Raw genomic sequence first — 23,328 nt, 5'->3', positions numbered from 1 at the left:
TCTATTAGTGCAGTTATGTATTATGTCTCCTGGATATAGCTCCTGTATCAGCGGCAGGTTCTCTATTAGTACAGTTATGTATTATGTCTCCTGGATATAGCTTCTGTGTCAGCGGCAGGTTCTCTATTAGTACAGTTATGTGTTATGTCTCCTGGATATAGCTCCTGTATCAGCGGCAGGTTCTCTATTAGTACAGTTATGTATTATGTCTCCTGGATATAGCTCCTGTATCAGCGGCAGGTTCTCTATTAGTACAGTTATGTATTATGTCCTCTGGATATAGCTCCTGTATCAGCGGCAGGTTCTCTATTAGTGCAGTTATGTATTATGTCTCCTGGATATAGCTCCTGTATCAGCGGCAGGTTCTCTATTAGTACAGTTATCTATTATGTCTCCTGGATATAGCTTCTGTGTCAGCGGCAGGTTCTCTATTAGTACAGTTATGTGTTATGTCTCCTGGATATAGCTCCTGTATCAGCGGCAGGTTCTCTATTAGTACAGTTATGTATTATGTCTCCTGGATATACAGTGGGGCAAAAAAGTATTTAGTCAGTCAGCAATAGTGCAAGTTCCACCACTTAAAAAGATGAGAGGCGTCTGTAATTTACATCATAGGTAGACCTCAACTATGGGAGACAAACTGAGAAAAAAAAATCCAGAAAATCACATTGTCTGTTTTTTTAACAATTTATTTGCATATTATGGTGGAAAAAAGTATTTGGTCAGAAACAAACAATCAAGATTTCTGGCTCTCACAGACCTGTAACTTCTTCTTTAAGAGTCTCCTCTTTCCTCCACTCATTACCTTTAGTAATGGCACCTGTTTAAACTTGTTATCAGTATAAAAAGACACCTGTGCACACCCTCAAACAGTCTGACTCCAAACTCCACTATGGTGAAGACCAAAGAGCTGTCAAAGGACACCAGAAACAAAATTGTAGCCCTGCACCAGGCTGGGAAGACTGAATCTGCAATAGCCAACCAGCTTGGAGTGAAGAAATCAACAGTGGGAGCAATAATTAGAAAATGGAAGACATACAAGACCACTGATAATCTCCCTCGATCTGGGGCTCCATGCAAAATCCCACCCCGTGGGGTCAGAATGATCACAAGAACGGTGAGCAAAAATCCCAGAACCACGCGGGGGGACCTAGTGAATGAACTGCAGAGAGCTGGGACCAATGTAACAAGGCCTACCATAAGTAACACACTACGCCACCATGGACTCAGATCCTGCAGTGCCAGACGTGTCTCACTGCTTAAGCCAGTACATGTCCGGGCCCATCTGAAGTTTGCTAGAGAGCATTTGGATGATCCAGAGGAGTTTTGGGAGAATGTCCTATGGTCTGATGAAACCAAACTGGAACTGTTTGGTAGAAACACAACTTGTCGTGTTTGGAGGAAAAAGAATACTGAGTTGCATCCATCAAACTCCATACCTACTGTAAAGCATGGTGGTGGAAACATCATGCTTTGGGGCTGTTTCTCTGCAAAGGGGCCAGGACGACTGATCCGGGTACATGAAAGAATGAATGCGGCCATGTATCGTGAGATTTTGAGTGCAAACCTCCTTCCATCAGCAAGGGCATTGAAGATGAAACGTGGCTGGGTCTTTCAACATGACAATGATCCAAAGCACACCGCCAGGGCAACGAAGGAGTGGCTTCGTAAGAAGCATTTCAAGGTCCTGGAGTGGCCTAGCCAGTCTCCAGATCTCAACCCTATAGAAAACCTTTGGAGGGAGTTGAAAGTCCGTGTTGCCAAGCGAAAAGCCAAAAACATAACTGCTCTAGAGGAGATCTGCATGGAGGAATGGGCCAACATACCAACAACAGTGTGTGGCAACCTTGTGAAGACTTACAGAAAACGTTTGACCTCTGTCATTGCCAACAAAGGATGTATTACAAAGTATTGAGATGAAATTTTGTTTCTGACCAAATACTTATTTTCCACCATAATATGCAAATAAATTGTTAAAACAACAGACAATGTGATTTTCTGGATTTTTTTTCTCAGTTTGTCTCCCATAGTTGAGGTCTACCTATGATGTAAATTACAGACGCCTCTCATCTTTTTAAGTGGTGGAACTTGCACTATTGCTGACTGACTAAATACTTTTTTGCCCCACTGTAGCTCCTGTATCAGCGGCAGGTTCTCTATTAGTACAGTTATGTATTATGTCTCCTGTATCAGCGGCAGGTTCTCTATTAGTACAGTTATGTATTATGTCTCCTGGATATAGCTCCTATATCAGCGGCAGGTTCTCTATTAGAACAGTTATGTATTATGTCTCCTGGATATAGCTCCTGTATCAGCGGCAGGTTCACTATTAGTACAGTTATGTATTATGTCCTCTGGATATAGCTCCTGTATCAGCGGCAGGTTCTCTATTAGTACAGTTATGTATTATGTCCTCTGGATATAGCTCCTGTATCAGCGGCAGGTTCTCTATTAGTACAGTTATGTATTATGTCTCCTGGATATAGCTCCTGTATCAGCGGCAGGTTCTCTATTAGTGCAGTTATGTATTATGTCTCCTGGATATAGCTCCTGTATCAGCGGCAGGTTCTCTATTAGTACAGTTATGTATTATGTCTCCTGGATATAGCTCCTGTATCAGCGGCAGGTTCTCTATTAGTACAGTTATGTATTATGTCTCCTGGATATAGCTCCTGTATCAGCGGCAGGTTCTCTATTAGTACAGTTATGTATTATGTCTCCTGGATATAGCTCCTGTATCAGCGGCAGGTTCTCTATTAGTACAGTTATGTATTATGTCCTCTGGATATAGCTCCTGTATCAGCGGCAGGTTCTCTATTAGTACAGTTATGTATTATGTCTCCTGGATATAGCTCCTGTATCAGCGGCAGGTTCTCTATTAGTACAGTTATGTATTATGTCCTTTGGATATAGCTCCTGTATCAGCGGCAGGTTCTCTATTAGTACAGTTATGTATTATGTCTCCTCTGGATATAGCTCCTGTATCAGCGGCAGGTTCTCTATTAGTACAGTTATATATTATGTCTCCTGGATGTAGCTCCTGTATCAGCGGCACGTTCTCTATTAGTACAGTTATGTATTATGTCTCCTGGATATAGCTCCTGTATCAGCGGCAGGTTCTCTATTAGTACAGTTATGTATTATGTCCTTTGGATATAGCTCCTGTATCAGCGGCAGGTTCTCTATTAGTACAGTTATGTATTATGTCTCCTCTGGATATAGCTCCTGTATCAGCGGCAGGTTCTCTATTAGTACAGTTATGTATTATGTCTCCTGGATATAGCTCCTGTATCAGCGGCAGGTTCTCTATTAGTACAGTTATGTATTGTGTCCTCTGGATATAGCTCCTGTATCAGCGGCAGGTTCTCTATTAGTACAGTTATGTATTATGTCCTCTGGATATAGCTCCTGTATCAGCGGCAGGTTCTCTATTAGTACAGTTATGTATTATGTCTCCTGGATATAGCTCCTGTATCAGCGGCAGGTTCTCTATTAGTACAGTTATGTATTATGTCCTTTGGATATAGCTCCTGTATCAGCGGCAGGTTCTCTATTAGTACAGTTATGTATTATGTCTCCTCTGGATATAGCTCCTGTATCAGCGGCAGGTTCTCTATTAGTACAGTTATGTATTATGTCTCCTCTGGATATAGCTCCTATGTCAGCGGCAGGTTCTCTGTTAGTTATGTATTATTTAGTGTAAGTATGAATGTTGGAGAATTGCTGCGTCCTCTTCTCTATACACAATGAGGCTGCGCTGTTATCGGTAATCGGTTTTCTCTGGAATACTCGTTCCCACTAGTCCTGCTGGCTGAACAGGCTGCCGATCACCCAGCAAACTAATAAACAGTTTTTCGTCAGGGAAATGATCTTTTGGTATGACTAAGGCCCCTTTCACGCATCAGTTTTTTGCCATCAGTCACAATTCGTTGGCTCGACGGATCTGTCACAGATTGTGAAAAACTGATTCAACGGATTCGTTTTTTCGACTGATCCAACTAGCGTATCCGGCTAATTGGATCCTAAATAAATCGTAGCATGCTCAGTTAAAAAATAATGGAAGGGGGCGTGTCCGGATGCCGAGCTGAGCAGACATGTGCTGAGGGAGCTCCTGCCATCTACCAGCTATAAATAGCATAATATGACCCTGCATCACCGGGTTCCACAGTCAGCATGGGGCCCAGGAAACCTAGAATCACACAGCAGCCAGCGGTGGACCAGCCGGCACAGCGGACGGCTCTGGATGCTTTTCTGGGCCTTGAACAAGTCCAGGGAGATACACAGGCGCCATCTTTACAGAGACAGGGCAGTGAGGAGGAAGCTTCCCGGCGCAACGCTCTGCATGAGGACGGCACTCAGGAAACAGATGGCTGCAGGGAGGAGGAGGAGATCTCCCCCTCTGCATCAGGGGATGAGCCGTACACAGAAGGAGCATGACTTCATGGAGACCAGATCAGCACCGCTGCTGACAGCAGCCAGGAGGTGAGGGGGAGGGGGGTGTCGGGCCCCCCCTCCTTTACCTTTCATATCAGCCCACACAAACAAACAGCTCCTCGTTACATCACGAGGTCCATGGACAGAATACTACACAGGACACTGCCTATATTCCAGCCCTGTGCTGATGAGGGCCTAAAGCCCGAAACACGTGTCCACAGGTAGGAATTGGTTGGCTGTGTAAATTTAGAAACTAATCCGCAGCATTGCACGCTTGGCGGTTCCAAGCGCTGTGGATTAGACTGGGGTGGAAAGAGATGATTTGCATAGCTCCGCCTACTGCAAAGGATTCTGGGTAAACCTGCTATTTTTTGTATTATGCTGCTTGCAAGTACTTTCCGTTTCAGGAAAGCATCCACTATGTATTTCCTTTAAGTAGAGGGTTTTTCGGTCTCTTTCGTCCCGCTACATTTAGCCCAACTTGGGTCTCTCCCTAAGGTGCCTGTCATATACGTATCGCTTGCTCACCGAGCCCCACTCCATACAGCCAACCAATTCCAGCCCTGTGCTGATGAGGGCCTAAAGCCCGAAACACGTGTCCACAGGTAGGAATTGGTTGGCTGTGTAAATTTAGAAACTAATCCGCAGCATTGCACGCTTGGCGGTTCCAAGCGCTGTGGATTAGACTGGGGTGGAAAGAGATGATTTGCATAGCTCCGCCTACTGCAAAGGATTCTGGGTAAACCTGCTATTCTTTGTATTATGCTGCTTACAAGTACTTTCCGTTTCAGGAAAGCATCCACTATGTATATCCAACCCCATCAGGGATACTACTTCTCTCATCATCCACATTATTCAGTTAACTATCCTCCTAACTCACAGCCTGATGGCAGCTTCAGGGGGCCTGCCCCTCCCTCCCAAGACTGGCAGTCTATTCTGGCAACCCTACCATCTAAAGAGGACTTTAAGATCCTCATTAGTGAGGTGAAAGACATATGCAGGGCAGAAATAGCCAATGTAAGACGAGATTTACAACACTTAAATGGGAGGATTGAGGTCCTGGAAGAGGAACATGACTCCACAAGAAATCACCTGACAGAAATTCACCAGCTAGTGTCCACACAACAAAAAGTGATGGAGGAAATGCAGTCCCACTTGGAGGATTTGGACAATAGGGGACGCAGATGCAACATACGTGTGAGAGGAGTGCCTGAGGTGGAGGACTCTGAGTCTCCTGATTTGATCCTGCAGGACATCTTTAATAATATTCTGGGTGCACCTTCAACCAATATAACTAAGTTGGACAGAGCACACAGGGCGCTACAACCTAAGAACATATCTACTCAACCCCGAGATATTATATGCTGTGTTCACGACTTTACTACTAAAGAATTGATCATGTCCAAAGTCAGGACCCGGTACCAGACCCCCTCATTTCAGGGAACAGAGGTTCAGCTCTTCCCTGATCTCTCCCGTATAACCCTGCAGAAGCGGAGACACCTCAGGCCCCTCTTGCTAATACTCCAGGAACACCAAATTAAGTATAGATGGGGGTTCCCATTTGCCCTGACAGCCAGGAAAGATGGAAAGTCCTGCTGATGTGACGGCCTTCTGTACAACCCTGGAGATCCCGGCGGTCAACATTCCATCATGGGTCGTGCATGTACCTGGGGCTCCTCCTCCACCGGTGTGGACCAAGTTGGGGGGAGGAAGGTGCGGGGCGCGTGGGGGAGGCGGGGGGAGAGGCGGCCGCGCCCCGTCTTCCCACTGTACCCGTTGACTTGACTCTTAGTTTAGGCTTGTTTAGAACAGGCCGCATATTCTCTTTTTCTCTAAGCCCCCCTTACTGACTGGTCCCTCTGCTTTCTGGCCTGTAACGCTGGAAATGGGACATCCAAACCCCACCGGGGGATGGACACAATGCTGCTTCTGTGTGTCTGGAGCCACATCATTTACTGAAACAATTGTAGCAGGTCACCCGGGAAGGCGGGTGGCGGGGGCTTCGCCAAGGCCACTTCGGTTGCTTCCCAGTTGCCCCTTTCTTTACGTTGGAGGGGCGGCTGGCTGGAGATAGACCAGCTCTCTCGGATTCGGAGACGTCCACCTATCCTAGGGCTTCCCTGGGATTGATATTGAGACCGACTTTTTCTACCACTCTGGCCCTCTGAGCCAAGAGTGGGTTTCCTCAGGGGATCCCTCTCCGGGTTAAACCCCGGGTAATGTTCTCAATTGTTGTTCTATGTTTTTTCACTTTTTGGATTTGTAATTTACTAACTGAGTGTCTATGTCTTCCCTTCTCCTTGTTGTTCTTATCCTACCCAACCATCCAAATTTTGTTTCCACCCTCGGTTCGATCCTTGACAGCCATCATCTGGTGGACCAGCCACGCTGAGACAACCTCTATGCTAACCTACACCTTCAAAGGTAACGGTCCTGACACCTGCACTACATTCCACTTAATGCAACTAAGATGACACGTATTGTATCTATTAACGTGCGGGGTCTTAATTCTCCCCGCAAGAGGAAATTGCTGTTACAGGAGCTGCGCTCCACTAGGGCAGACGTGGCTTTCATTCAAGAGACCCACTTTGACTCTACAGGCTCATTTAAGTTTGCAGCCCACTTATATCTCCAACAATATCTAGCAAGCACGAATACTAAGAAAGGGGGGGTTGCAATCCTGATTGCAAAAAATTGCCCTATACAAGTCACCGGAAATCACTCTGTCCCTAAGGGACATTACGTGATCCTGGAGACACAGGTGGGGGGCTCACCTCATATTCTCGCTAACATTTATGCCCCGAATGAGGGACAGATTCGCTTTCTGAGGGGGGTATTCTCACTCGTAGGGGGGCTTCCCCATGCGGCGACGATAGTAGGTGGAGATTTCAATCTTCCATCTCTGAAACATTTGACAGGCTTTCTCTTGGGGGGCTGCCGCCCTCTGACTCTGTAAAGAAGCTGTCTTTGGGCTTCCGGAGGATTATAAGATCTGAGGTTCTCTTTGACACATGGAGGGTGGCACACCCTGGAGAGAGGGCCTTTACCTTCTTTTCACACCCACACCAGACCCATACCAGGATCACTTCTTTGTAAACTCTGCTATTCTTAAGAGGCTGGGGGGGTGGAACTGGGCTCCATTACCTGGTCAGATCATGCTCCTGTGATCATGGAACTTGAGGGAGCCCATTCGCGACCTAGATTTGGCCACTGGCGCTTAAATGAATCCTTACTCAAGGACCCCGAAGTCAGGGCCTCATTGCATAAGCAACTGGAGGAATTCTTCCAGCTCAATAGGGGCTCAGTCTCCTCCCTGGGAATTCTGTGGGAGGCACATAAGGCGGTGATGAGGGGCCATTGTATTAGGGAGGGCGCCAGGGCCAAGAGATCCGCGGGGGTCCAGAGGGCACATTTGACTTCTCAACTAAAGCTTCATGAGAAGACACTCACTGAATCTCCCTCTCTGTCCGCTTTGAAAGAGGTGGTCAGACTAAGGGAAAAATTAAAAGATCTGGCGGGGGCGGGGGCGGAGAAGCTGCTAACTTTCTCTAGACAGAAATTCTATGAAAGGGGCAATAAGGCACATACCCTCCTGGCACGCCAGCTGAAAAAACGCTCCGTGGCTTCATGTCCTCAGGCCTTGTGGGACGCTGCAGGGGTGACGCACCCTGATGCCATAGCGGATATTTTTTATAATTTCTAAAAAAAATTGTACAATCTTGGTCCCCCATCGGCTGATGGATCCCAGGGTTCAGGGGCTATTGAAGACTATCTTGCTACCTTAGACCTCCCCTCCCTACCTAGTGAAGTGATTGAATCTCTAAATAGTGCAGTTTCCTCTGAAGAGGTAGAGGAGGTTTTGGAGTCCCTGCCCATGGGAAAATCACCTGGCCCTGATGGTCTGACATACTTTTACTATAAGACATTCACCAAAACACTTCTTCCTCACTTGGCCTCATTATTTAACTCCTTCTTGCAAGGCGACCCAATCCCGTCCACAATGCTACATTCCCACCTCATCCTTCTTCCAAAGCCGCCTAGGGACCCCTTGGACTGTGCAAACTATAGGCCAATAGCCCTTTTGAATTCGGATTTGAAGGTGTTCACCAAGCTACTGGCCTCCAGACTTAATAAATGGCTACCCTCGATTATTCATAAAGACCAAGTAGGCTTTATTCCATGCAGTCAAGGGGGTGATAACACCAGGAAGGTTGTGGACTTGGTGGATATCTCAAACCGAAAGAAATTGCAAACACTAGTATTGAGCCTTGATGCCGAGAAGGCTTTCGATTGCCTCTCCTGGCCATTCCTTTTTAGTACGATGCAGGTCTTTGGCATCTCGGGCGGATTTTTGTCTGCGCTGAGATCCCTATATAACCACCCTACAGCAGCCATAAAACTCCCTCTCTGTACATCCAAACCATTCACTATATCGAATGGCACCAGGCAGGGGTGCCCTTTGTCGCCTCTCCTGTTTGCCCTCTGCATAGAGCCCCTGGCAGCGTCCATACGAGGGGACCCCTGTCATGATCTGGTAATTCAGTACCACAATGGACATAGGAGTCAGAGCACATACAGTGACCTGACAATAACCCAAAAACATAGAACGAGCTCTGAGACGTGGAAACTCTGCTGACCGCAATCCCTAATCCTCTCCAACCACACTAGAGGCAGCCGTGGATTGCGCCTAACGCTCCCTATGCAACTCAGCACAGCCTGAGAAACTAGCTAGCCTGAAGATAGAAAATAGATAATGCAAGTGACTAGCACACTCCAAAGTGTTGTGATGCAAACGGGGGTTTATTTACATACAGTAATCAAACGTTTCGGTCGATACAGGACCTTCATCAGTGTACTATAAGGGAATATATACAGAAAAAGTGGCATAAAATATAAAGCAAAACAGAATGTAGAAAATAACAAAAACAAAAACGAAAAATACAAAAGAACAAAAGTGTACATCACAGAATAATACAGTCATGTATATGGATACAAATGAACAACTACAATGGAGTACATACAGAATATCATGAACCTCTGTTCTATAGAATATATACGCATGCATAGGGACACATGGATATGGTGGCAAGGGTATAGGAGGAAACATCGGGAAATTATGAAATATAACCGTGGGGCAGGTAAATATATGTGTGATAGGCAGTGAAGAAGGAAAAGCGGACAACGTACCTAGTGACAACTGTAAACCTGGTAAGGCCCCCAATTTAAGAGAACATTGCATCTATAAGAGAAGCAGTGTAAAAACGCTGTAGTCAAGGGCAACCGGTATAACCAGTAGCGACCCCTAGAGAGGCTGAGTACATACCTATACAGTTGGCCTTGAAAGATTTGGGCCGCAAGCACAGTGGAACCTGCCTGATAAAAAGGCATGTGGAAGAATATAAGAATACTGGCACGAAAATCTGCTGTACAGAAAAAGAGCCACGTGCTGTATAAGAAACGGAGGACTTACCCACTATTATAGGATACAGGATACACGCGGTGTCCACCGCAAGTGTAGTGGGGAGGTACGTGCCTGGTGTGTCTATTTATAGTAAATGGAAAGAACGCTGATGTGTGCGCTGCGATACGGCTGAGGGGAACTGGAAGGGGCGGAGCGGTGATGACGTGGGCGTCACATGACCGCAGGGGGCAGAGATGAGTGCGTTCCACAGACTCAAAAGAAAATGGTTAGCACGCCTTATGGTCATGTCAGCCCCAACTTTCTCTTACAACTCAGAGGAGACATCGAATATCATCGCTCTGTCTAAAATCCCGAGTGATTTCCTCAAAATCCCCCCTAGTGAAACGCGGGGTAGGGATTGGGAACGCGAACTCAGACGCTGCACTAACCTTGAACTTCACGGGGCCACTCTAACTGAATATCTTAAAGCCCAGAGGATTCCACGGGGCTTGAGGGTCTCACTTCGTCCCACTTTGTTCAGTAATTCCTCAGACTTTTGTATCAAATTTGAACAAATCCTTAATAAATGCTCTTTTGATCTCATGGTTCTTACACTAGAACATCTGCACAAGGAGATCTCTTCCACCCAGGAACAGATTAAGAATATTGAAAGTCAACTCTGTTCCGCCGTACCCGTGGACGAGTTCAACGCACTCAAAAAGAAAATTGAAACTAACATCAACCAACACCGTCGCGACATCGAACTCAAAAAAAGGACCAAGTTTCAGCGGGATCTCGAGGATTACGAACTCAACAGGGTCTACCAATGGCAGGACAAATCAACAACCAAAAAGTCCTTCAGACAGGAGGGTTTTCGCTCGTCTGTGGACTATACAACCTCCGACTCGGACCCGGAGAAACCCGGAAGATACCCATACCAGGGTCGTTTTTTAGGCCGGCAGAGGCGACGAGAGAAAAGAAGAGGACCAGACGGGGACTCAGCAGGTCCAAGAAACATGGACTTCACACGGATAACCAGATCCCAGGTACACAACCATTAGTTGTCAACATCTCTTCTAAATCTTTAGGGATTGCTGAACACAGTGTCTTACAAAAAGGCCTTTCTTATTGTCCAAGCTATAAACACAATACTTTCCAGATGGATATGGATCTACAGAGATTCTACAGGTCCTTAAGATTAAAATTACATTTCTCTCAGATTAATCAGGTTCCATCTTCTACTGCACAGTCCCCTTCAGCGGGTATCACTGCAGCCAGCCTTGGCCTTAGAGACAGGAGCACATATCAACCACCCAAGGGTTCACACCCCTTGGAGACTTTCATTCACTTCGTAGACAGGTCATTTCAAAAACTGCGGAATGATACAGATAGGGTATCAATCCATTATCCCTCGAACCTGTCCGCAACAGAAAGACAGGCCCTAAAATCACTACAACAAGAAAAGGACATAATTATTAAGCCGGCAGATAAGGGTGGAGCCATAGTGATAATGGACAAACTCCATTATAAGAATGAAGTGTACCGCCAGTTGGGGGACCCTACCACCTACAAAAAACTTCCCCATAACCCAACAACTACTATTCAAAACACCATCAAAACCATATTAGATGAGTTCCAGACACGTGGTATACTGGACGGTAAAACACGCGATTTCCTAACTAAAAAACATCCGATCACGCCCTTCATTTATATTCTCCCTAAGATCCATAAAGATTTACATAACCCGCCGGGGAGACCAATTGTGGCCTCCACGGACTCGGTCCTGGCCCCTATCTCAATCTATCTAGAAAAGATTCTTACACCCCTGATCAGGAATACCCGTTCCTTTCTACTGGACACTGGAGCCTTTCTGCAAATTATTAGAGACATCACTCCTGTCCCTTCAAATGCTATCTTGGTGTCCTTTGATGTGAAGGATCTGTATACATCTATACCACATACAAATGGCATCCACTCTACCCGTTGGCTCCTCTCTAATAACAACATGAGCCCTGATCTCATAGACTTCTGCTGTACACTCTTATCTATTGTCCTTAATAACAATTTTTTCCTGTTCGAAGATTCGTATTACCTCCAAACCAAGGGCTCGGCCATGGGTTCTAATGTGGCACCCCCATATGCTAACGCCTACATGGCCCACTACGAAGATACCCTGATATACACTCATGTACTCTTCCGCAACCATGTTCTAACATGGAAAAGATACATTGACGATGTGTTCTGTATCTGGAAAGGCGACCTGGATTCATTACAGACTTTCTTTCAGTTCCTCAAAACTGCGTGGCCCGGGTTGGACTTCACTATGACACATGATTCCCATCAAATTAGCTTCTTGGACACACTGGTCAACAAGGACACCAATGGTAACTTATCCACGGACCTGTATTCCAAACCCACGGATCGTAACAGCCTGTTACACTATGATAGCTTCCATCCGCCCAATATGAAAAAATCTATCCCCAAATCTCAGCTCAATAGAGTAACTAAAATTGTCTCCAACCCCGTCGCAAAAGATCAGAGAATTTCAGAAATGAAATCGAAATTCCGCGAAAGAGGCTATCCATCACGCATTCTAGACAATGCCACCACGGATCACATTACCACAGAAAGGCCTTCCGCTTCATCAAGAATCCCTTTCATACACCAATATCACCCGGCTGCCTACAGACTCCACAAAACCATTCGCCAGCATTGGCATATTTTACAGACTGCATATCCCACTATTAATGAATTCCAACAACCCTTTTTACCTTGCTTCAAGAGGCCCCGCAATATAAAAGATGGTCTGATACGAGCTGACATCGGCTCAACCCAACCACACACCACCCAACGTTTCTTGAGTCACCCTAAAACAGGGACTTTTCCGTGTCTGAGCTGCAACCAATGCAACAACATACTCAGGGGCAATACCATTCATCATCCGCATACTGGCAAGAGATACCCCATCAATAATTTCTTTACCTGCAACACTAATTTTGTAGTATATCTAATCAAATGCCCTTGCGGACTGTTGTATGTAGGTGAAACTACCCAACCAGTCAAATCCAGAATCTCTAAACACAAGTCTACCATACGATGTAAGAACCTCCTACTTCCCTTACCATCACATTTTATTGAAAAAGGCCACAACCTATCTCAACTTAAGTTCCAGATCATCGAACACGTTACACCACCCCGACGTGGCGGGGACCGTGTCACTATGCTCAAACGTAGAGAGGCGTACTGGATCCATGAGCTTAACACGCTGAGCCCGAAAGGTTTAAACAGGGACTATGAGCTATCATCTTTCATTTGAAACACAATATTGTAATCACCACCTTAGGTGACCATCATGATCTATACATCTCTGTCTATGGTCTTATGTTACATCTTATTCGTTGCATTTTTACTCTACTTTAGTTATTCTGGATGACTATTTATGTTCCAGCTTTTGATTTAACACGAGTACCAGTGGGTTCCCATGTGTGATGACCGCTTAATCAAGGTTTCTGTACATACACCGTTAACATGTATGATCCGTTGTGTGGCTGTTGCGAGGAGGTTTTATTTTGGGCCGTGTGCCACACGTTAGACTCAGATCTCACATCTCTATAGATGTTTGTCGCACCAAGTAAAGGGCTATACTGTACATTCTCCATATACTAACATTGCGGCCCTGTGGATTATGAGTTCTACATTGTGTAAAGTGTTACACTGTATGCCTTCATAGTTTACCCGTTATATGTATGTTTCAATGTTTAGATCAGGTAACCTATTTTCTGACTTACAGATATGCGGTGTTCCTTTTTTTCTTCCCTATACTAATTATGTTTCTCTTCCTACAGAACCGACCTTTCTGACTCCACCTCTGACTATCGTGACACTCTACGGCCACCGCACCGCACTCTGTATAGCGGCTCACCATTTGGAACGCACCATCATATTTCCTTTGTGTCTGTGTAATGCTCCTTTTCTCTGCGCCCAGCGGTCATGTGACGCTCGCACCATCACCGCACCTTACATTGCGGTTTACTAGGTGGAACGCACCACCATTTTCTTTTGAGTCTGTGGAACGCACTCATCTCTGCCCCCTGCGGTCATGTGACGCCCACGTCATCACCGCTCCGCCCCTTCCAGTTCCCCTCAGCCGTATCGCAGCGCACACATCAGCGTTCTTTCCATTTACTATAAATAGACACACCAGGCACGTACCTCCCCACTACACTTGCGGTGGACACCGCGTGTATCCTGTATCCTATAATAGTGGGTAAGTCCTCCGTTTCTTATACAGCACGTGGCTCTTTTTCTGTACAGCAGATTTTCGTGCCAGTATTCTTATATTCTTCCACATGCCTTTTTATCAGGCAGGTTCCACTGTGCTTGCGGCCCAAATCTTTCAAGGCCAACTGTATAGGTATGTACTCAGCCTCTCTAGGGGTCGCTACTGGTTATACCGGTTGCCCTTGACTACAGCGTTTTTACACTGCTTCTCTTATAGATGCAATGCTCTCTTAAATTGGGGGCCTTACCAGGTTTACAGTTGTCACTAGGTACGTTGTCCGTTTTTCCTTCTTCACTGCCTATCACACATATATTTACCTGCCCCACGGTTATATTTCATAATTTCCCGATGTTTCCTCCTATACCCTTGCCACCATATCCATGTGTCCCTATGCATGCGTATATATTCTATAGAACAGAGGTTCATGATATTCTGTATGTACTCCATTGTAGTTGTTCATTTGTATCCATATACATGACTGTATTATTCTGTGATGTACATACTTTTGTTCTTTTGTATTTTTCGTTTTTGTTTTTGTTATTTTCTACATTCTGTTTTGCTTTATATTTTATGCCACTTTTTCTGTATATATTCCCTTATAGTACACTGATGAAGGTCCTGTATCGACCGAAACGTTTGATTACTGTATGTAAATAAACCCCCGTTTGCATCACAACACTTTGGAGTGTGCTAGTCACTTGCATTATCTATACCAAGGTTTGGGAACCTATGACTGTGCACCTCCCCCTCTAGGCTGTGCTGAGCATCTTCTATACTGAAGATAGAAAATAAGCCTACCTTGCCTCAGAGAAATACCCCAAAGGAAAAGGCAGCCCCCACATATAATGACTGTGAGTTAAGATGAAAAGACAAACGTAGAGATGAAATAGATTTAGCAAAGTGAGGCCCGACTTTCTGAACAGAGCGAGGATAGGAAAGGTAACTTTGCGGTCAACACAAAACCCTACAAACAACCACGCATAGGGGGCAAAAAGACCCTCCGTACCGAACTAACGGCACGGAGGTACACCCTCTGCGTCCCAGAGCTACCAGCAAGCATGAGAAAACAAATAAGCAAGCTGGACAGAAAAAAACAGCAAACAAAAAGCAAAAGCGGAACTTAGCTATGCAGAGCAGCAGGCCACAGGAACGATCCAGGAGGAAACAGGTCCAATACTGGAACATTGACTGGAGGCCAGGAGCAAAGCACTAGGTGGAGTTAAATAGAGCAGCACCTAACGACTTCACCACATCACCTGAGGAAGGAAACTCAGAAGCCGCAGTACCACTTTCCTCCACCAACGGAAGCTCACAGAGAGAATCAGCCGAAGTACCACTTGTGACCACAGGAGGGAGCTCTGCCACAGAATTCACAACAGACCCCAATATCACTGGGGTGATGGTTGGGAATAAATCTTTTAAGATCGCACTATTTGCTGATGATGTTCTTTTGACGCTCACTAATCTCCACGTGTCTCTTCCGAACCTCATGAGGGCTTTGAGGAGATATGGGGACTTATCTGGGAATAAAATCAATTCCAGCAAAACGGAGGCTATGCCGCTGAACATCCCCCCTGAGGTATGGGACCACCTACGCCTGAATTTTAAATTCAGGTGGAAACAGGATGCTGTGAAATATCTGGGGGTGAATATTACGTCCTCATATGAGACCCTCTACAAACTAAATTTCCCCTCCCTCTTTAAAGAATCAAAAGCCCGCCTGACTAAATGGCAATCACTCCCTCTCTCGTGGATGGGTCGGATAGCGGCGGTAAAAATGAGCCTTTTACCCAGACTGATCTACGCCTTTGAGACCCTCCCAGTTGGAGTGCCGGTCTCGGAATTGAAGTCCCTTCAGGCGGCTATTATTAGGTTCATATGGCAACAAAAGCGCCATAGAGGGGCTAAGGAGGTTCTCACAGCTCATAAGACCAGGGGAGGGCTTTCTGCTCCAAATATTCTTAAATACTACTGGGCTACTCACCTGAGGAGAATCCCCTGCTGGACGTCCCTATGGGCCTACAGCAAGTGGAATGAAATAGAGAAATTATGGCTTGCCCCAATACACCCTAACTCTCTTTTATGGTCGCCAGCACAATGTAAGTCCTTTCCGCCCCTTTTAGGTCCCATGCAGTTCACCCATGACATTTGGAACACCTGCACACGGAGATTCGCCCTCATGTCACCTTGATTCCCCCTGGTGTCCTTCATCTATCATCCACAGCTCCCAAGCAGTTTAGAGTCTCCTATGGTTCACCCTTGGCTTAAAGGGGGCCTATTTAGATTTGCGGATATTATAGACGGGGAGACCATGGAGATTCACTCCTTTGATTATCTTAAGCAACATTTCTCGATTTCCAACAGGGAATTCTTTCAATACCTACAAATCAGAGATTTTGCTAACTCCCTATATGGTAAAGCGGGAGCTTCGATCCCCACGGAATTCGAGAAAATTTGCAGGAGGGGCGTGAACACCAGGGGTCTGATCTCAGAAATTTATAACCTTTTATCGGATCCATGGGATGGGTCTGGTGAATCTTTTCTATACATGCGCAAGTGGGAGGCTGCCCTGGAGCGGCGTATTTCTCCCCGAAAGTGATCTGTCATTTGGAGGAATGCCGCAAAATAATCAGTTTGTACTCTCTATAGAGAAAATATCTATAAGATACTAATGCACTGGTATCACACTCCAGAGTTTCTGCATGGACTGAATCCCTCTGTCCCTCCCTCCTGTTGGAGATGTGGAGGAAGCACTGGATCCCTCATGCACATATTCTGGTCGTGCCTAAAAATTGTGCCTTTTTGGGGTCAAGCTAAGTCCCTCATTGACAAGGTATTGCATACAGATATAGAACTAAACCCACTGGTGCTTCTCCTGGGTCACGGGGCGCCGGGTATGGGCAAACTCTCCAATAGATTATTGCAACATATCCTTACTGCGGCCAGATGCCTGATTGCGTATCTTTGGAGGCAGCCGAGTCCCCCTTCACTTCAGATCCTCATTAGACGGATCATGGATGTCAGAAGGATGGAACACCTTACAGCCTTACTAAATGACTCTGTGGTGCGCTTCCAGGCAATATGGTCCCCGTGGGATTATTATGCAGCGGGATCCGACCTGTAGTACAGCTGAGTTCGGATTTGATTAGTCGATTTAACTGAGGGTTTTTTTTTTCCCCTTCCCCTCCTTCTACCCCTTACTGTCTTGTCTTGTCTTTGTCATTTACGTCTTTGTAAAATTAAGATCATTTATAGCCTTACATCGTTTATATCGTTTATTATTCATGCACACTATACAGAAACTAAATACTTGTACGACGCTGTTTTGTTATACAGTGTTTAATAAAATAAAAATTTTATGGTAAAAAAAAAAAAAATGGAATCCGTCGCCGGATTCCATCATTCAACGGGGACGGCGCCTATAAGCTTCCATTCGAGCAAACGACGGACGGCGACGGATACTTCGCTGTGTGATTTTTCAACGGACATAAATAACGTTACTTTGTCTTTTGTCTCCGGCTGCCGGACAAACAATTTTCGACGGATCCAGCGAACGACGGATGAAATGTGAGGCCATCCGTCGCAATCCATAGCGAATACAAGTCTATGAGAAAAATCGGATCCGGCGGCTTCAGTCGCCGGATTGTTTTTTTTCAAAATTCGACGGATTGCGACTGGTAAAAAACGGATGTGTGAAAGGAGCCTAAAAGACGGCGGTTCTCAGCATCGCATCATCCTGTGTGCGTGGGATGTGGTCGACCTGTGTAAACAGGCTAATAAATAAACATGCCACTGATCGGCCTTTGTTTTGCACTTGTAGGTGTCGATTAAGACCGTAGACTCCTGTACGTTTCTTCATATATATTATGAATCTGTCTATAACCTCTATTGTTGGTAAAATATTTGAAGGGTTTCTGAGGGATGTTATTCTGGATTATCTCAATGAGAATAACTGTTTAACTCCATATCAGCATGGGTTTATGAGAAATCGCTCCTGTCAAACCAATCTAATCAGTTTTTATGAAGAGGTAAGCTATAGGCTGGACCACGGTGAGTCATTGGACGTGGTATATCTCGATTTTTCCAAAGCGTTTGATACCGTGCCGCACAAGAGGTTGGTACACAAAATGAGAATGCTTGGTCTGGGGGAAATTGTGTGTAAATGGGTTAGTAACTGGCTTAGTGATAGAAAGCAGAGGGTGGTTATAAATGGTATAGTCTCTAACTGGGTCGCTGTGACCAGTGGGGTACCGCAGGAGTCAGTATTGGGACCTGTTCTCTTCAACATATTCATTAATGATCTGGTAGAAGGTTTACACAGTAAAATATCGATATTTGCAGATGATACAAAGCTATGTAAAGCAGTTAATACAAGAGAAGATAGTATTCTGCTACAGATGGATCTGGATAAGTTGGAAACTTGGGCTGAAAGGTGGCAGATGAGGTTTAACAATGATAAATGTAAGGTTATACACATGGGAAGAAGGAATCAATATCACCATTACACACTGAATGGGAAACCACTGGGTAAATCTGACAGGGAGAAGGACTTGGGGATCCTAGTTAATGATAAACTTACCTGGAGCAGCCAGTGCCAGGCAGCAGCTGCCAAGGCAAACAGGATCATGGGGTGCATAAAAAAGAGGTCTGGATACACATGATGAGAGCATTATACTGCCTCTGTACAAATCCCTAGTTAGACCGCACATGGAGTACTGTGTCCAGTTTTGGGCACCGGTGCTCAGGAAGGATATAATGGAACTAGAGAGAGTACAAAGGAGGGCAACAAAATTAATAAAGGGGATGGGAGAACTACAATACCCAGATAGATTAGCGAAATTAGGATTATTTAGTCTAGAAAAAAGACGACTTAGGGGCGATCTAATAACCATGTATAAGTATATAAGGGGACAATACAAATATCTCGCTGAGGATCTGTTTATACCAAGGAAGGTGACGGGCACAAGGGGGCATTCTTTGCGTCTGGAGGAGAGAAGGTTTTTCCACCAACATAGAAGAGGATTCTTTACTGTTAGGGCAGTGAGAATCTGGAATTGCTTGCCTGAGGAGGTGGTGATGGCGAACTCAGTCGAGGGGTTCAAGAGAGGCCTGGATGTCTTCCTAGAGCAGAACAATATTGTATCATACAATTATTAGGTTCTGTAGAAGGACGTAGATCTGGGGATTTATTATGATGGAATATAGGCTGAACTGGATGGACAAATGTCTTTTTTCGGCCTTACTAACTATGTTACTATGTTACTATGTTAACTGTGCGAATACATTGTGGCACGACTTGAGATCTGTTCCCCCACCCCACCCCCATCCTCGGAGGAGCATGAAGCAGGGTGTGTGAGCAGCAGGCGTTCCCTGTCCATTTAAACAAGTGGACCCCACCCTGGGTGTGCCGGCTCTCCGCTCTCCACAGATCCCTGAAGACACAGCACAGAGTAAACACAGCGGCCTGCAGCCATTTATAAGCTGGCTTTTTAGTTCCCACCATTTGTGTGCCGCTGCCTACTAGTGAAATGTTCTATTGCTGCATTTCTCTCAGGCATACAAGTACAATACCCCTGACTTGCGCTGTAAATATGCGTTCTGGGGATACATAAGATGCCGGGCAATTCCCTTATTTAGTGCTGTATGTGACGGGAGCCCCCCAGCTTCATGGATCCCCCCAGATTCACAGAGCCCATAATCTGTATGTGAAGCCTCTCCTTCCCGCACCAGCTACTCTTTGCTCCAGATTGATATCTGATTTCTCAAGTCTCCGCACTTCTCAGAAATCTGTAATGTCGATAACTATATAAGATACTCGTGTAGCTTCCACCAATATTGATTTTTAATGTCCTCTTTCCCCTCATCTGTTTTTAGGCCTACAGTTCCTCTCTGCTCATGCCGTCCCATTGTAAAGTTGACGCGGAGACGTCTACTCCTCTCCTGACTGACATCAAGATGGAGCCTCCGGAGCAGCTCCTGGACAGTGACTGCAGCATGCCTCAGGCCGAGCCAGTGGACCTCTCCTTACATAAGCCCAAGTCCTCCATCCACATATCGCAGAGTCCTCCTCCCACTACGTCCACGTTGCCCACCACGCTCCTGGCAGGACCTCAGGTGGTCTCCTTGTCTGGCTTTGGTTCTGCTGTTCCCGCTGTACTTTCTCCAGGTTCAATTCTAGCATCAATGCAGGGCAGTGGTGGACAGCAGATCCTCCATGTCATACACACCATCCCATCAGTAAATCTACCCACTAAAATGGGCGGTTTGCCAACCATTCTTGTGGTGGTGCAGTCGCTGCCGGTCGTGTACACCACCATGCCCACCGATGGCGTCACTGCAGCCATTACTGTCTCACTAATCGGAGCGGATGGGAAAACCACAGCTGAGTTCATGGCCGTAACTTGTCATAATGGCTGCACTTGTAACTTCTGGCAATGGCAAGTCCTGCCGAGAGTCTGTGCATCAGTATGGGTGGAAACAAAACATCTAGGACTGCGTTCATATGATGCGTGTTTAGGGAGTTGTTAATTATACTGTGTAAACTACATAAAATAACAATCTCGGCAGGTAATCACTTCCTCTGGGTTCAGTGCCCCTCCCCGCCGCTACTCTATTCCCATTGTTTTGACTACAGTGGTGATGTCATGTCATCACCGCGTGTCACCGTTCTGGCCAATGACTGAGCTCAGCAGCTCGTACACTGAGGTTGTTGGCATGTGATGCTGAGCTGTGTGTGGGCAGGCGGCTGAGCTGTGTGTGGGCGGGCGGCTGAGCTGTGTGTGGGCGGGCGGCTGAGCTCTGTGTGGGCGGGCGGCTGAGCTGTGTGTGGGCGAGCGGCTGAGCTGTGTGTGGGCGGGCGCCTGAGCTGTGTGTGGGCGGGCGGCTGAGCTGTGTGTGGGCGGGCGGCTGAGCTGTGTGTGGGCGGGCGGCTGAGCTCTGTGTGGGCGGGCGGCTGAGCTGTGTGTGGGCGAGCGGCTGAGCTGTGTGTGGGCGGGCGGCTGAGCTGTGTGTGGGCGGGCGGCTGAGCTGTGTGTGGGCGGGCGGCTGAGCTGTGTGTGGGCGGGCGGCTGAGCTGTGTGTGGGCGGGCGGCTGAGCTGTGTGTGGGCGGGCGGCTGAGCTGTGTGTGGGCGGGCGGCTGAGCTGTGTGTGGGCGGGCGGCTGAGCTGTGTGTGGGCGGGCGGCTGAGCTGTGTGTGGGCGGGCGGCTGAGCTCTGTGTGGGCGGGCGGCTGAGCTGTGTGTGGGCGGGCGGCTGAGCTGTGTGTGGGCGGGCGCCTGAACTGTGTGTGGGCGGGCGGCTGAGCTGTGTGTGGGCGGGCGGCTGAGCTGTGTGTGGGCGGGCGGCTGAGCTGTGTGTGGGCGGGCGGCTGAGCTGTGTGTGGGCGGGCCGCTGAGCTTTAGTCAGCCTTAGGGGCTCTTTCACACCTCCTGATATTTCCGGTACTGGAGTAACCAGTACCTGAGCTATCCATGCATTCACATACGACCAGGTGTGCATCGTGTGTAAAATAAAGAGAAAATAAATTGCGTGGGCTCCCACTCAATTTTCAGAAACAGCAGAGGGAATGCACACGGCTGGGGGCTTATGTTACTAATCTGGGAAAGGGGCCAATATCCCAAAAGGTTCCCATGCTATTAATAACAACTCACCGGTCTGTTTAGCCTTTGCTGATTAGCATTTATAGGGGGACCTTTTTTTTGGGGGGGGGGGGGGTTTCTCTGTAAAGTACGGTAACCATTAAAGGCTAAGCAAACATCTTTGAGCTGTTATCAATAGCCCTGTAACCTATTGGGATATTGTCCTCTTTCCAATATTACTTGGGAGCCAACGCCATTTTTTTTATTGTTTAATTATTTCACACACGATGTACACAGCGATTGCTGAATGCAAATCCCATCCTTGTTGCCTGGTCGCGCTTCTGTCGGAGAGACCAGATGACAATGATGGGAGCTGCATTCAGCAGTTAATGCTGGGGAACATCGCTAACTGTACCACTTTTTCTCAAACGCCAGTACGTGTCACATTGATGACACACGGATGTCATCAGTGTGCACGTGTGCGGGACATTTTGCAGCCCATGCTGTTAATAAAAAAAAATATCTACTATATAATCGTCTAAGGCTAGTTTCACACTAGCGTTTCCCTGATGTGCGGCGGGCTGCGGACTTCCTCTGTGAAGCCCCGCCCTCAGCCGCACCTCCGCTGCTAGCTCCGCCTACATCTGCATGCGTCGTTTTGACAATGCGGCGACGAGCAGAGACGCAGCCATGTAGCATTTTTTTTTCCGCATCGTCAAAACCACGCATGCGGCACCATCCGCATACAGCCGCACGACCTGCGTACCTAATGTTAAATATAGGTACGCAGGCCGCATGCAGATGTAGGCGGAGCTAGCAGCAGAGGTGCGGCTGAGGGCGGGGCTTCACGGAGGAAGTCCGCAGCCCGCCGCACATCAGGGATACGTTAGTGTGAAACTAGCCTAATTCTGTCCGTTTGTCTGTAACGGAAATCCCACGTCGCTGATTGGTCGCGTCAGCTGCCTGCGACCAATCAGCAACAGACGCAGTCTGGCCGCGAATTGGTGCGGGATTTGAACCACGCTTCGCTGATTGGTCGGGCGCAACCAATCAGCGATATTGGTGTGCAATTTAAAATCCTGTGTATTCATTGCATTATTCTTAAATCTTCATAAACAAACAAAATACATATTCTAGAATACCTGATACGTTAGAATCGGGCCACCATCTAGTGTGTGTGTGTGTGTGTGTGTGTGTGTGTGTGTGTGTGTGTGTGTGTGTGTGTGTGTGTGTGTGTGTGTGTGTGTGTTTGCGTGCATGCGTGCGTTATATATATATATATAAATATATGTCAGTGGAAACACACTGACATGTGCAGTCGCAGAACCATTTATTTGAATGGGTCTACGTGTGAAAACAGTCACCGCACGTACTAGACACTGATATAGGAAGGCGGCCTTAGAGGGTGAGTACTAGCTGAGGCTGTTTTATGTATTTTCCTGAACGTGGACAACCCCTTTAATTCTATTGAAATGATAGGAAAAAATGATCACCGCGTCCAGAAAACCCCACACTTAACCTCATTGATTGCGGCCAAGGCGTGTATTAATGTCTGTCTGTGGAATGTTCTTCTACGCTCTCTGAATGCAATTAAACATGGAAATCCTCGGGATTGGCCCCAACTCGTTGCAGGA

The 23,328-nt window shown here is 46.7% G+C and overlaps 1 protein-coding gene and 1 long non-coding RNA gene across 3 annotated transcripts in view; both read left to right on the top strand.

The window, feature by feature from the left end:
• Positions 1 to 20,712, top strand: part of LOC138670177 (Krueppel-like factor 8) — a 205,235-nt gene extending 184,523 nt beyond the window's left edge. Inside the window, exon 2 of the mRNA XM_069757274.1 lies at positions 19,992 to 20,712. Coding sequence (XP_069613375.1) covers positions 20,013 to 20,645 — 633 coding nt within the window. The 5' untranslated portion in view covers positions 19,992 to 20,012 and the 3' untranslated portion in view covers positions 20,646 to 20,712. The remainder of the gene's footprint in view (positions 1 to 19,991) is intronic.
• LOC138672135 (uncharacterized) lies at positions 4,415 to 14,783 on the top strand. Of its 2 annotated transcripts, none has more exons than XR_011319600.1 (3): positions 4,415 to 4,655; positions 6,799 to 6,858; positions 13,681 to 14,783. It is a non-coding gene; the product is annotated as an uncharacterized lncRNA (long non-coding RNA). The 2 variants fall into 2 exon arrangements; XR_011319599.1 differs by lacking the exon at positions 4,415 to 4,655 and adding an exon at positions 5,000 to 5,039.
• Positions 20,713 to 23,328: the final 2,616 nt, after the last annotated feature.

The sequence above is a fragment of the Ranitomeya imitator genome, chromosome 3, assembly GCF_032444005.1.
Source record: "Ranitomeya imitator isolate aRanImi1 chromosome 3, aRanImi1.pri, whole genome shotgun sequence".
NCBI classification, from domain to species: Eukaryota; Metazoa; Chordata; class Amphibia; order Anura; family Dendrobatidae; genus Ranitomeya; species Ranitomeya imitator.
This window is presented reverse-complemented; position numbering and strand designations above follow the sequence as displayed.